At 43.3% G+C, this 12,381-nt stretch overlaps 1 protein-coding gene across 5 annotated transcripts in view; it reads left to right on the plus strand.

The window, feature by feature from the left end:
* The window catches only part of LOC149322312 (E3 ubiquitin-protein ligase RNF213-like), a 218,258-nt gene that overhangs the window by 147,833 nt on the left and 58,044 nt on the right, over positions 1 to 12,381 (plus strand). For all 5 annotated transcript variants that reach the window (XM_089539242.1, XM_089539250.1, XM_089539260.1 and 2 more), the window contains 2 exons: positions 1,788 to 1,923; positions 8,921 to 9,112. In XM_089539242.1, the coding sequence (XP_089395368.1) occupies positions 1,788 to 1,923; positions 8,921 to 9,112 (328 nt within the window). The remainder of the gene's footprint in view (positions 1 to 1,787; positions 1,924 to 8,920; positions 9,113 to 12,381) is intronic.

Consider the following 12,381-nt stretch of genomic DNA (forward strand, 5'->3'; position numbering starts at 1 on the left):
GTTGCCGCGCTGTTTGCGGCTCATTCGGAACTGAAGAGGAGCGGGCCACCAGGGGCCTTATATATGGGTGGGCGGGGCTACCGCCAAAAAGTTGCAGAAAGATACATTGCTTTCTGCCTGGAGATTCCAGAAGTTTCCGAGGATTGCTGCGCAGGCGCAGAATAAACCCATTTGTGTGAATTCGCAGATGACCACTCGAAGAAACACAGTTACAGGTGAGCAACCTGTTCTTCTTCAAGATCCAAGAATTCAAAGAGATATTTAAACCAAGAAATAAATCACCAGGAGCAAGTTGCATAACAATCTCTGGCTTTTCTTTGCGAACGAAGATTCAGGAAGTACTCATCCCATGCTTTCTACAAGCGCATTGATGACTAAAAAGGCCAATCCAAGATAAACAAGTCTGGTTGCAGAAAGCACAGCAGAAAGTCTCCTTGGGTGATATTTCCAGGTTGTGGTTCTTTCTACGTTGTTGTTTCTTTTCAAGACTTGTTCGGCATGAGCTTTTTTTTTTGGGGGGGGGGCATAACAATAACAAGCCACATAACAACAGAAGTCAACTAGTATTTGGAATGATAGGTTCCTTCCAAAGAACAACTAGACAAGATCCTGAAGTGTCAACGTATATAATTAAATGCTAACATTAGGATTGTCCATGCCATTGTAATACCAATTTCTATGTATAGTTGTGAAAGCTGAACAGTGATGAAAGCTGATAGAAAGAGCTAATCAATTAATTTGAAATGTAGTGCTGGACAGGAGTTCTGTGGATGCTGTGGACTGCTGGAAAGACAAAGAAATGGATCCTTGAACAGATAAAACCTGAACTCTCCCTGGAAGCCAAGATGAATCAATTGAGGCTGTCGTACTTTGTCCATATCATGAGAAGGCAGGGTAGAAGGCAGTAGGAAAAAAGGAAGACCACATTACAGATGGATTGACTCAATCAAGAAAGCCATGGCCCTGAGTCTGCAGGACCAAATCAGGGTTGTTGATATGACAGGATGACTTTGTAGTCTCATTCAAAGGATTACCATAAGTCAAAGTCAACTTGATGGTAGTTAACAACAACAAGACTGCTAGTCGTGTTAAAAATAATAAATAAAATAAAACTTTTATTTATATACCGCCCTTCCACTGATCAGGGCGGTGAACAACATAATAAAAATAATACATACAGTAAAACAATTTAAAACAATCATAAAATCCCCGGTCAGCCCTCCAATTTGCCGTCAGCAAAGAGAGAGAGGCCATCTAGGACTTCACTCGGGGAATGCGGTTCGAAATAGGAGGGTCTTTAAATTCCTCCTAAACTGAGCCAGGGAGGTGGCCGAGCGGAGCTCTGTGGGCAGCGTGTTCCAAAGGGTCGGGGCAACGATGGAATACGTCCTCCTCGTTGTGGAGGAGAGTTTGGCCCCAGGAACCCTAAGTAATTGCTGCCCAGAAGTTCTGAGGGTGCGGGGAGGAATGTATGGGGAGAGGCGGTCCTTCAGGTATCCTGGGCCCAAGCCATGTAGGGCTGTGTACCACCTCCAGGACCTAAAGTAGCATGAAAAAAATCGAAGAGGGCTTTCCTACAGACATCTATTTAGTCATAACAAAAAACAGGATGTTGGATTAAATTGGCTTTGTGTTATTAAACCTTTCCTGAATAGAAAGTCATATTTGTAGTTTCATCATTGGTGATAGTCAAGGACTGTAGAATATCAGGAAATCTTGTGTTGCTCCAACATTTGAAATGTAGCCTTAAAGAATACTAATTACTTCATTTTCCTCCCTTTTTTCAGCCTCCTTCCTGAAGATAACGAAGAGTCGGCTCTTCAGCCTTTTGAGAAAGCAAGAGGAAAATTCTTACACCATGAAAGAGTGGGTACTCCGAGAGGCATCAAATCTCAATGCCCTTCAGGAAGCAGGAACTTTCAGGTACAGGCAGCAGTTTAAAATTGTCAAATTGCAGCTGTCTAAAAACTTCAGGGAATCTCCCCAGTCCAGAAGTTCTATGTGCACATCTCTTAGGTACTTCCATGGCTTTTAAGATTCCTACTTTCAGGAAAGATAGATTTTACTCACTTTTGTAAGTCCTGAGCTTTTTGTTTATGAACAAACAGAGTCAGAACTAAAATGGAAACTGAAACTTACCACCCAGGTGTCCTGAAGATAGAGTCTTAGCCCCCACTTCATACTAAAGACTATTTAACCCCATCATTTCCCATTACTATATTTGGGGAGTAACCTTGGCTTGCTATCTGTTCATGCCCTGGCAAGTAGTTTGAGCTGTGGCCTCCACCTGGTGGACTTGAGAAAATATTACAGAAGTCCCCTTCCTCCAATTGTTTTTATTGCTGTTTGACCATATTTGTAGTGTTTGTACTATATAACAAGGACACAAAAGCTCTATTCAAACATTACTTATATTGTTAAACTGAATACATAAATGTGCGTTTTTCTTTGTGGTCTCTAACTCACACAGATGGGTTATCTGTGCCTGCGCAGTGCTTTGTTTGGAACCTTCTAGAGCTATATATAAAGAACTTTGACTGTAATGCTATCCACTTCTAAGCAGTCCTGTGCCACAGTTCCTTCCTGAAACCCTTTTTATCCACTGGTGCAGCAGCTTCAAACACCTCTGAGCTTTGATTTTCTTGTGATTTCTGACCTTATCTTTTTACTATTATATGATACTAGACTTATTACGACTTTTGATTTTGTTTTCCTGACTTCTCTTTGCCTACAACCATGTAAGCTTCTCTGTGTTATGGTCCTTGACTGGCTCGTTAAGAAATGCATCACATGCTGCCTTCTTTGCTTGGTAAAGTCTCACAATGTCACCTTGGTGCACATTGTAAGGCCTTCACACCACGGGCCCACAAAAACAACTCTTCCTAATGGACCTTGTCTGCTACTGAACACCCTTTGACATTGTTGTCTGCTCAAACCCATCCAGCTGCATCAGCATGGGGCTCATACATCTGTATGGCTGTAAAATGATCACTTCAGGATTCAACTCCTGATGTTACCATCACCAAGAAGCGCCTTACAGTCGCGGAACACATGAAGACCACATCGGTACCATCTTCCTCCCATGGTATGGACACAGTCTCGAGACAGTCCAGGTTGTTCTATCGTCCTTCAAGACATCACTCATAAAATTGAGAAACTACCAGAAGAAGAAGACAAAGCAAGCATAGAGGGGATTCCTTTGTTTATTCTCCTGCCCACCAACATTGAATCCTGAAACAAGAACCACTTCTTCACCTCTCACTTCTGTCATCCAGCCGGAACTGAGCTGCCCTTTACAGGCCTAATGGGACTCACCCTCAGAGGGCAAGATCATTAATCCCCTCTGCCTTTAGAGTGCTCCCTGATTCCAGTACCATCAGTCATGGAGATTCCCTTACTGGCTTAGTTGGAGGAGGTTGAACTGCCCCCTGTATCTTCTCTCCCTGGTTGCAAAACCCACAAATCTCCAGCTTCCATGACATCTAGACTGGTCGGCTCTCCACCGCCTTATTGGTCCCAGTAAGTAGGACTCACACATCCACACTACCATGACTCCAAATGCAGATGATTATCTACCTCTTCTCACCACACTTCCAGGAAGCACATCATTATTACCATTTTTTACATCACTCTTCTGCCTACTCTTTGGCCCACCTCTACTACTATAGGGACTACAGTGATGACCCTCATTGATCCTACCCCTTCAATCCATATTATGAAGTTTCCTATCATTGCTATGAGGGATACTATAATCACGAACACTACTACTACTTCCCATCACAATCTCTGGGACCAGCACCACTCTCAAGATCACCTCCCTTAGACACTCCGATCTTGCTTCGTTCCACAGTAGGGCCTCCCAGGAAAAATGAACCAAACCGCTCTCACTATTATCATCTTGTCTCTCTTGGTCCCCCATTCTCAGTCCATTCATCAGAGATCTCCTCCACCTCACTTCCCTTCTCTGGTGGAATCAAGATGAGAGTCCACAGTTGCATCGGGCTTGTTGGATTTTTGTCAGTCGCACTCTCTACCATACACCCTCAGCCACCACAGTTCTGCCTCACTGATGACATTAGGTCTTTCATGGAACAGGTGATTCAAATGGCGAACCCCCTAGAACTGGACATTAAACAACCAGACTTGGATCCATCATATCACATCTACATATAAATTCAGGATAAAGTCCCTAGCCCTGCTTCCATTCTAGTCCTGCCTTCCCTTCTTAAGGTAGCCTGCAGGTCTTGGGCCACCCCATCTACTATTTGGCCCATTCCAAACAAATTGATGGGATATCTCATGTCTTCCACTCCAACTTGTATTGATGTCTTCATCACCCAAAGCCCAATTCTATAATAGTGGAGGCTACTCAATCAAAGTCTGCCTGCACTAGACAGTCTGCACCACTAGATAAGGAGAATAAGAAATTGGACTTTATCATGGAAAAGTTCTATTCCACCTTAGCTCTTACCTTTCAGATCTCAAATTCTTCTTCGTGGTCTCTGCAAATCATACAAATGGATTCTGCTGCGCCTGCACAGTTCAGCTCAGAAACTTCTGGAATCACTGGGCAAAGTTTACTTTGCAACTTTTTGGCGGTAGCTCTGCCCATCCTATATAATTCTCCTGCACTCCCGCTTTCCCCAGTTCCTTTTTCCGCTGCATTAGCAGCTCAAGGAACTTCACTTGGAATTACTTGTTGGCTTTTTGGAAATTTGACCTACCAACTTGTTTGACCATTTTCTTTCTGATCCCCCCCCCCCCCCCGGTGTTTGTTGACCATTGGATCTTTGTTTGGCCTCAATTCCGCTTACTGATTTGATAATGGCTGCGTTTTAAGAACTATGATACATGTGGGGGCAAGATTCCTGAGCAGGATCCTCACTCCACTTGCCTGCTTTGCCTGGGAGAAGTGCACATCTCTAAGTCTTGTGCCCTCTGCAAATCCAAGATTCCCCAGGCCAGAAAGAACCAGGAATCCCGTCTTAAAGCAGCTCTGTATCAACGGGTCCTTTCCCCTCCGGCAGCCACGGAACCCACACTGAGTACGGCACAGGCCTCTTCTACGGCCCAGACCTTTTCTACTGCAGCGGCTGCCATGCCTGTAAAAACCCCTCACCGTAACTTTCAGGCTAAAGGAGCTAGACCAAAGGCTAAGGACAAGTCTGAGTCCTCCAAAAGGGACAAGTCTAAAGAAAAGGCTAGGTCAAACTCTGATTCCAAGAAGGATTTGAGCTCCCTTAAGGAAACGAGCTCTAAGTCCTCTTACAAGTCCTCTAAAAGGAGGTATTCGATGGAAAAAGAAGTCTCTTCTCACTCTTGTATCAAGAAGCCTCGAATGGAGTCTTCGTCCAGTGGCCAAACCACGTCTGGAGGCTGTTCCAGTTCGCCGGTACCAAGGAGGGCTTCTTCAGTACCGACAGATATCGAGAGGCCTAAGCCTTCTCATACTCAACAGGCCTCGGCTCCTATGCTGGCTTTGTCTGCTTCCCACGCCACCTCTACTAAATATCTCACAATCCACCAGGTCTCTGACCTCAATTCCAGTTCTGAGGGTTTGGAACTTCCAATCCTGACACCGCGTCCTGGAGACCAGTCCCATGTTTGCCGCTCCCCGACCGCGGTTTCTCTGGAGGAAGGAAGGTGACTACTTCCATGACAGCGAGACCGATAGGTAATACAAGTCATCTACTGCTACCTTGGCTGCTGCAGCAGCTCCTTCCTTGGTCCCGACTTCCCATCCTGGAGGGTGCAAGGAGGACTCGGACACTCATTAAAAAGTCTTCAAGGTGGATAAAGCATATCCACGCTTCCTCTTTAATCACAGATCAGAAATAATAATGAAGATTTCCATCTCTTTCCCCCTTACCAACCAGGCTGCTAACCTTCAGAAAACAAGCTGTACTGGGTTAGGGATGTTTCACTCCAATTATTGGTTGTAGACAGTGGCATTTTTTCTTCATGGCTCTCATCTCCTCAACTTAGAAGGCTAGCAGCATATGGGAAACCTTCCTGTGAAAGTATAGGGAGGAATCTCCAGGTTCTTTCATGGGACAGATAAGGTAACGCTGCAGACTGGATAAGGCCCAGAATAGAGGTCACAATACCCACCTATGCTCCAGGTCTTGTTCAAGCTTGCATATGGAGGATGAGAGGATAGATCTAGGTCCCAATATCTTGTGATATTCTTCTAGAGTACAATCAGCCCTTCTTATCCATGGATTTTTTATCAACAGATTCAAGCATTCACCTTTTTAAAATATTGAAAAAAAGTATAAATTCCAAATAGCAATGCTTGATTTTCTGTTTTATATAAGGGATACTATTTTGCTATGCCATTATATTTAATGGGACTTGTGTATCTGCAGATTTTGTTATCCGTGGGGGATCTTGAAACCAAAACCCCAGCAGATAACAAGGACCCACTGTACCTTACAGTCTCAGAAGTCTAAAGGAGCTTCAACATTAGGATGTACAAAACCACTTCATCACATGGAACTAGGACAGACAAATTAACCTTGTTAATTTCATTTGTGGTCCAGCTGTTACAGGGCAACTGAACTGCTTACTGGGGTCTCACACAGGCCATATAAAGCAAAGATTATTGCTTCAACCATAGGTGGGAAACTGCCTGGAAATGAGGTGCTATATTGACTTCCTGAAGGACCTTGGAAGGTTGCACACTCCTACTGCATACACTCTTAGCAAAACAATAAATTTATTGTACATTAATCAACCAGGTTTTTGCAATCACCACAAAAAGGAAAAACAAATTACACACACACACACACACACACACACAGCAGTAGGGTGACTTCTAGTCAACTTTTTATTTTAGAAAGAGCCCAGAGGAGGCCAAGAACCACCACAACAAATTTGCCCCTACACATCCTAGGGTGCATTTTTAATTTAAAAAGAAGGAAAAATTGTAAAGGATGATTGAAATGTTTTGGGGCTTCAGAAATGGATGGTGGACCAAACTTTCCCCATACTTGGCTTCAACAGTTGTTTCTGGCTTAGGCTGTGCTTGGCAGGAACATAAGCACAATTAAGTGATGGACCTGGAAGTGTTGCTGGTAGAGATTACACAGGAGAACTTGCCATCAAGAAAAGTGGCTGCAAAAATTCCATCATATTCTAACAAGTGATCATGTGTGTGTAGTGATTGCCAGTGTCAGGAGTCTGCTTCAGTATGTTGTGAAGGTTTGAAAAATACCAAACCATGTCAGTCTTGATGGGGGAATTTTTATTGTTTTGAATTGTTTGGGACAAATCCATCAGCATGAATACCATATGTGATGCGACCTATTTTCAGAGGTAGAATCTCATGTGGCCAAGAAATCTCTATATAATAGAACAAGAAATAACCTCTTGTTAAGTGCCATCAAGTCAACTTCAGCTAATGACAACCCTATGAATGACAGACCTCCAAGTCATCCTGTCACTAACAACTCTGATCAGGTTTTGCAAGCTCAGGGTTATGATTTCCTTTACTGAGTCCATCCATCTGTAATGTAGTCTTCCTCTTTTCCTACTTCTTTCTACCTTATCATGCATTATCGTCTTGTTTTGTGAGACGAAACAGTCTCAGGCCTCATTCCCACTATCAAAAGAATCGAAATGCTGAGCAAATTAAATGGCCTTCATTACCATTTGAAACCAGTTCCTGTCGCAATGTGATCGAATCTGTCATGATGAAGCAAGTCAAAGGCAAAAGAACCGGTTTTTGCAGACATCAGCTTAAAAGAGGTTCTTTTGGAAAAAACGCGATTCCAAAGACTGTTCAGCAAGTGGGAATGACAAATTGGAATCACAGCATTCTGGAGGGGAGGGACTAATGGCAGAGGGGTGTTTATCGTCCCTCCCCATTTTTTTTTGGAGATGTCATTCCTCCATTCCCTACACTCTCTCAGCCTCCAACACACACACACAGTTTCCAAGCCAGGCAGTTGCTTACGTCATGGATGATTGATGGAATGCTGAAGCAGCACTGCCAGTGGGGATGACAATCAGGGCAAATTAAATTGCTTGGACTGGGGTAGGGAAAAGATCTCCTTTGATAGCGAGGACTGGGGTTTTTTTAGAATTGCTTTCAAACCTAGGGCAGAAGCGAATCACGGAGCAATTCATCCTGTCAGTGGGAATGAGGCCTCAGTTTCGTCATCTTGGCTGCTATGGAGAGTTGATTTGCTCTAGGACCCATTTATTGGTCTTTTTAGTAATCCACAGTATCTGTAGAACTTTTCTCAAGTACCTCATTTCAAATGAATTGATTAGCTCTCCATACCAGCTTTCTTCACTGTCTAGCTTTCACAACCATACACAGAAATTGGAAATACAATAGCATGGATAGTCCTAACTTTAGTATTCAGTTATATATGTTGATACATCAGGATCTTTTCTATTTCTTTCAGAGCTGCCCTTCCAAACCCTAGTCTGCTTCTGATCTCTTGATTGCAGTCTCCATTCTGATTATTGACTGACCCAAGGAATGGAAAATCTTGAACTAGTCCATGATGACAAAATAAAGTCATGGAACACAATATTTAACATAACATGGGGGAAACTATTTTGATTTGGGGAACTGTAACTAAGAATTGATTTAATATGTCTGTTCACTCTAGTGGTGGCAGCATAGAATTCAAGTTATCGTTCACAAAATCTTGAGCATAGACTTGGAGGGATACCAGATTTGGGGGCGGTATACTTAATCCTTGATATCCTTTGATATCCTTGATCAAAGAGGCATGTGCACTATTCCAAAGTGATTTGAATTGAAATTTGGGGTTGGGATTCTTTTCCTCCATATCGTATTCTGTTGTGATGTGTCCAAAGATTCCTGAAAGAGTGAGTGTACTCAGTTTCTTGTTAATACTGTATATTTTTGATTTGTTTATTTTGCCTGTCTTGACACTTGCAGACACACCTTGTGGAAACGGGTTCAAAGTGTGGTGACTCCTTTTTTGGCTTACATGCTGTCTGTCATAGACAGAGATAGTAACTTGGACCTACTGGTCAGACCAATAACAGAAAGTTGTGTGAAAGCCTTATGGATGTTCATCTTCAATGATCTGAAACTTCTGAACATCCCTTATATCATGGGTCAGAGCAGGTAAGTTGTATGAAACAATATGAATGAAGATAACAAATTGATCTGTTCAGTGTATGTGATGAATAGTAATTTTTGCTCCATGTGAATGGAAACCTTGCTCATTCACATATACATATGTTAGTGGTAGACTATGATATTTTTCCTGCCCATTTCTTAGTGATCAGAGATAATTAGATTAATAGCTGTTTCCTTCTCACCCATGGGAAATCTTTTCCCCATGGTTTCAAAATGTCCAAACATTTTGCCTCTCTAGAGCCTCTACAGGTAGAGAAGAATTTGCCCCTTGGAGTGTAACCTATACATGGAGGATGACAAAGATAATATCCAGAAAAGGGAGATGAACTAGCCTGAGTAGAGGCTGCAGAGAGGCTGCGTACTTGAATAATACCTGGAGAGAGCAATCAAAATTAATGGTTTGTTGTAGGAGCCCTGGTGGCGCAGTGGTTAAATGCCTGTACTGCAGCCACTCACTCGAGCATAAGGTGTGAGTTCAATACCATCGAAAGGGCTGAAGCTTGACTCAGGCTTGCATCCTTCCAAAACCACTAAAATGAATACCCAGCTTGTTGGGAGAAATTAGCTTACAGTTATAAACCACTTATACACTGTTAGTTCAGTATGAAGTGGTATATAAATGAAGCTGTTCGTTAGATGGTAAGTCTCTCCCTGTATAATTCTAAGTGTTGTAGTGGCTGTCTTCTCTCTGAAATAAAACATAACATTTCTGTTTCATCAGAAGTGTGCCATATTTATATGCATGCCACCTTAACTAGGAGTAGTCCCAAAGGGGAAAGATTCTGGCCAGTTGGCCAAACTTTGGTAAACAAAGTGCCAGAAAATTTAATTTTTCATCGTGGTGTTTGTACCACACACATATGGGTCTGCGCCTGCGAAGAGATCACCAGTGGATTCTCTAGAGCTGAGTAGCTTGGCGGGAAATACCCTGTACTCACTATCTACCATGCATGCTTGAGCCCACCAAGCTACCTTCTCAGTTTCTTTCCATCCATCAACAGAACTCTTTGCCTCGGATTGCATCTCAGGCTGAGTAGCTGTTTCTCTCTTACAAGTTGTATTTCTTTTTCTCTTTATTATTTCTTATTTTGTGTTTTCCCCCACCGTCTATCATAAAAGAAAAGAAAAGGTTGATTGGTTTGTTTCACGACCCCCCCCCCCCAGGCTGTTATCATTATTGCTGTTTCTACGGCTTCAACTTCTTTGTTCAAACACTGTTCCTCTTGTGGTCGGAAAGTGTCTGTCTCTGATGTGCATTCCACATGTCTTTTTTGTTTAGGTGAGGAGCATGTTGTTGAATGTTACACTATTTGTAAAGGGTTTACTGTCCAGGTTATTAAGAATCGGGCACAGTGTCTCAAGAATTTTTGCTGGAAATAATTCCTTAAAGTTTTCGCCAAAGTGGCTTCTACTAAATCTACTTTGTCTGCCATCCTTCTTTCCAAACCGAAAAAAGTTACTTCAGTGGATGTCTCCTCTTCTACAGCTTCAACTCCAACTGTGTCTTCAATACCAACTTCAGTACTGGCCGTTTCTTCGATCCTAATGCCTGCTTCATTGATCAGAAGAAGCTGAAGTCAAGCCATAAGTAGCACCATTCATCCAATGGCCATGCAGATCACTCCACGAATATGGTGGCTCTGACCAAAGATAAGAGGAAGAAGAAAAAGCCAAAATCTTCCCCACGATCTGTGGCTTCTGTCCCGTTACCTGACTCTAGGGTTCAGCTCTCAGCTCTTGCTTCTTTGGATGCTCTGTCACCCCCAAATGTGATGCCTCCTACGCTTTTGACAGTCACCCCTCCATCCTCTCCTTCGGTTGTTCAGAACCATCACATCCTTCCATAGTCTGCTCCACATTCAATCACTCCAATATGAGACCATCTTCTTCTTCTTATGGACGTGATCACTTTCCACCTCCATGGGAGCTATCTGTGTCCTCTTTTTATGTTATTATTCATACCAAGAAGATTCACCTTTCACTTATTATCCTATCTTACTCTGTCCTGATATGAGGATTTGTGGAGAGAGCATCCCACTTCGTATTATTTCTATTCCACTTCGTATCAGGACCAATATCATTGAGTGGAACTCCAGCCCCCACGTCAGTGCAGGAGCTGCTCTTGCTCACCACATGATACTTGGTCTCATCAAATGCCCCAATACCGAGCTTCTCCCAGGCACCATTCACCTTCCCCATGCTGACGGGATTGTTCTCTGCCTTCTTTGTTTTTGAGATCACCTGTTCCCTCTAGGGTTCCACCTTCTCTGCCATCTCATACTATAGCCTCCATTTCTTGGCCACCACCTTCTACTGTGTCATCAGTACTGACTCCCTCAGTACCACTCTCAACTCCAGTTTACACTACCGATGCTGACTATTGTTAGACCAGCAGTTTCTGCACTGATACCGCGCTTTCTTCCAGTGCAACAACTTTCTCAACCGACTCATCCTCTGGTTTTGGCTTGTGGTGTTCCAGCACAGCCCACTGATCCTGACTCTGATGATTATGATTCTCTCTTCTTCACCAGTTTCTCCCTCTCCGATATCTTCACCTTTGGCCACTGGTGAGAATTCTTGCCCCTCTTCTCCACTTGAGGATGTGAAGCACCTTTCTGATCTGGTGGTAAGGATGTCAGAAGCTCTCAGTATCAAAATTAAAGCTCCACTGGCACTGGTTACTGAACCTGTCTTTAAGATAGTGAATTCCCATGCTGTGGCTCCTGCTCTAGTTCCCTTGCTGCCTACTTTGCATGTACTTTCTTGTCTCCCTCCTGCATCAGAGAAATTGGAGAACTTATATAGGATGCAGCCGGAAGGTACATCCTTCTTGTTAACCACCCAACTCCAAATTTCATTGTGGTGGAAACATTGCAGTTGAAGTCTTCTGGAAAGTGTCATTTTGCTCTGGTTGATAAGGAGGGCAGATGCCTTGATGGTTTCGGATACAGATTCTACTCTTTTCCATCTCTCTTGGTCAAGGTGGGCAATATACAAACTTGCATGGCTGCCTACCAGAAGTTTCTCTAGGACAGAATGGTGGCTTTCATTTCTAGCTTTCCAGATGCCCAGTGCAGTGTAGTTGCATCACTCTATCAGGAAGCTCAAGCATTTACTGCTTAACAAATCCATTCTGCTCAGCATGATGTAGACTGTGCCTCTACAGTAGACTTGCACAACATATGGCCTGGGGGCCGCATGCAGCCCACGAAAAATTTTTAGGTGGCCCACGAGGATGCGGAACGACTTAAAGG

Source organism: Sceloporus occidentalis, unplaced genomic scaffold (genome assembly GCF_023333645.1).
Source record: "Sceloporus occidentalis isolate IW3139 unplaced genomic scaffold, rSceOcc1.0.p SCAF_1, whole genome shotgun sequence".
NCBI classification, from domain to species: domain Eukaryota; kingdom Metazoa; phylum Chordata; class Lepidosauria; order Squamata; family Phrynosomatidae; genus Sceloporus; species Sceloporus occidentalis.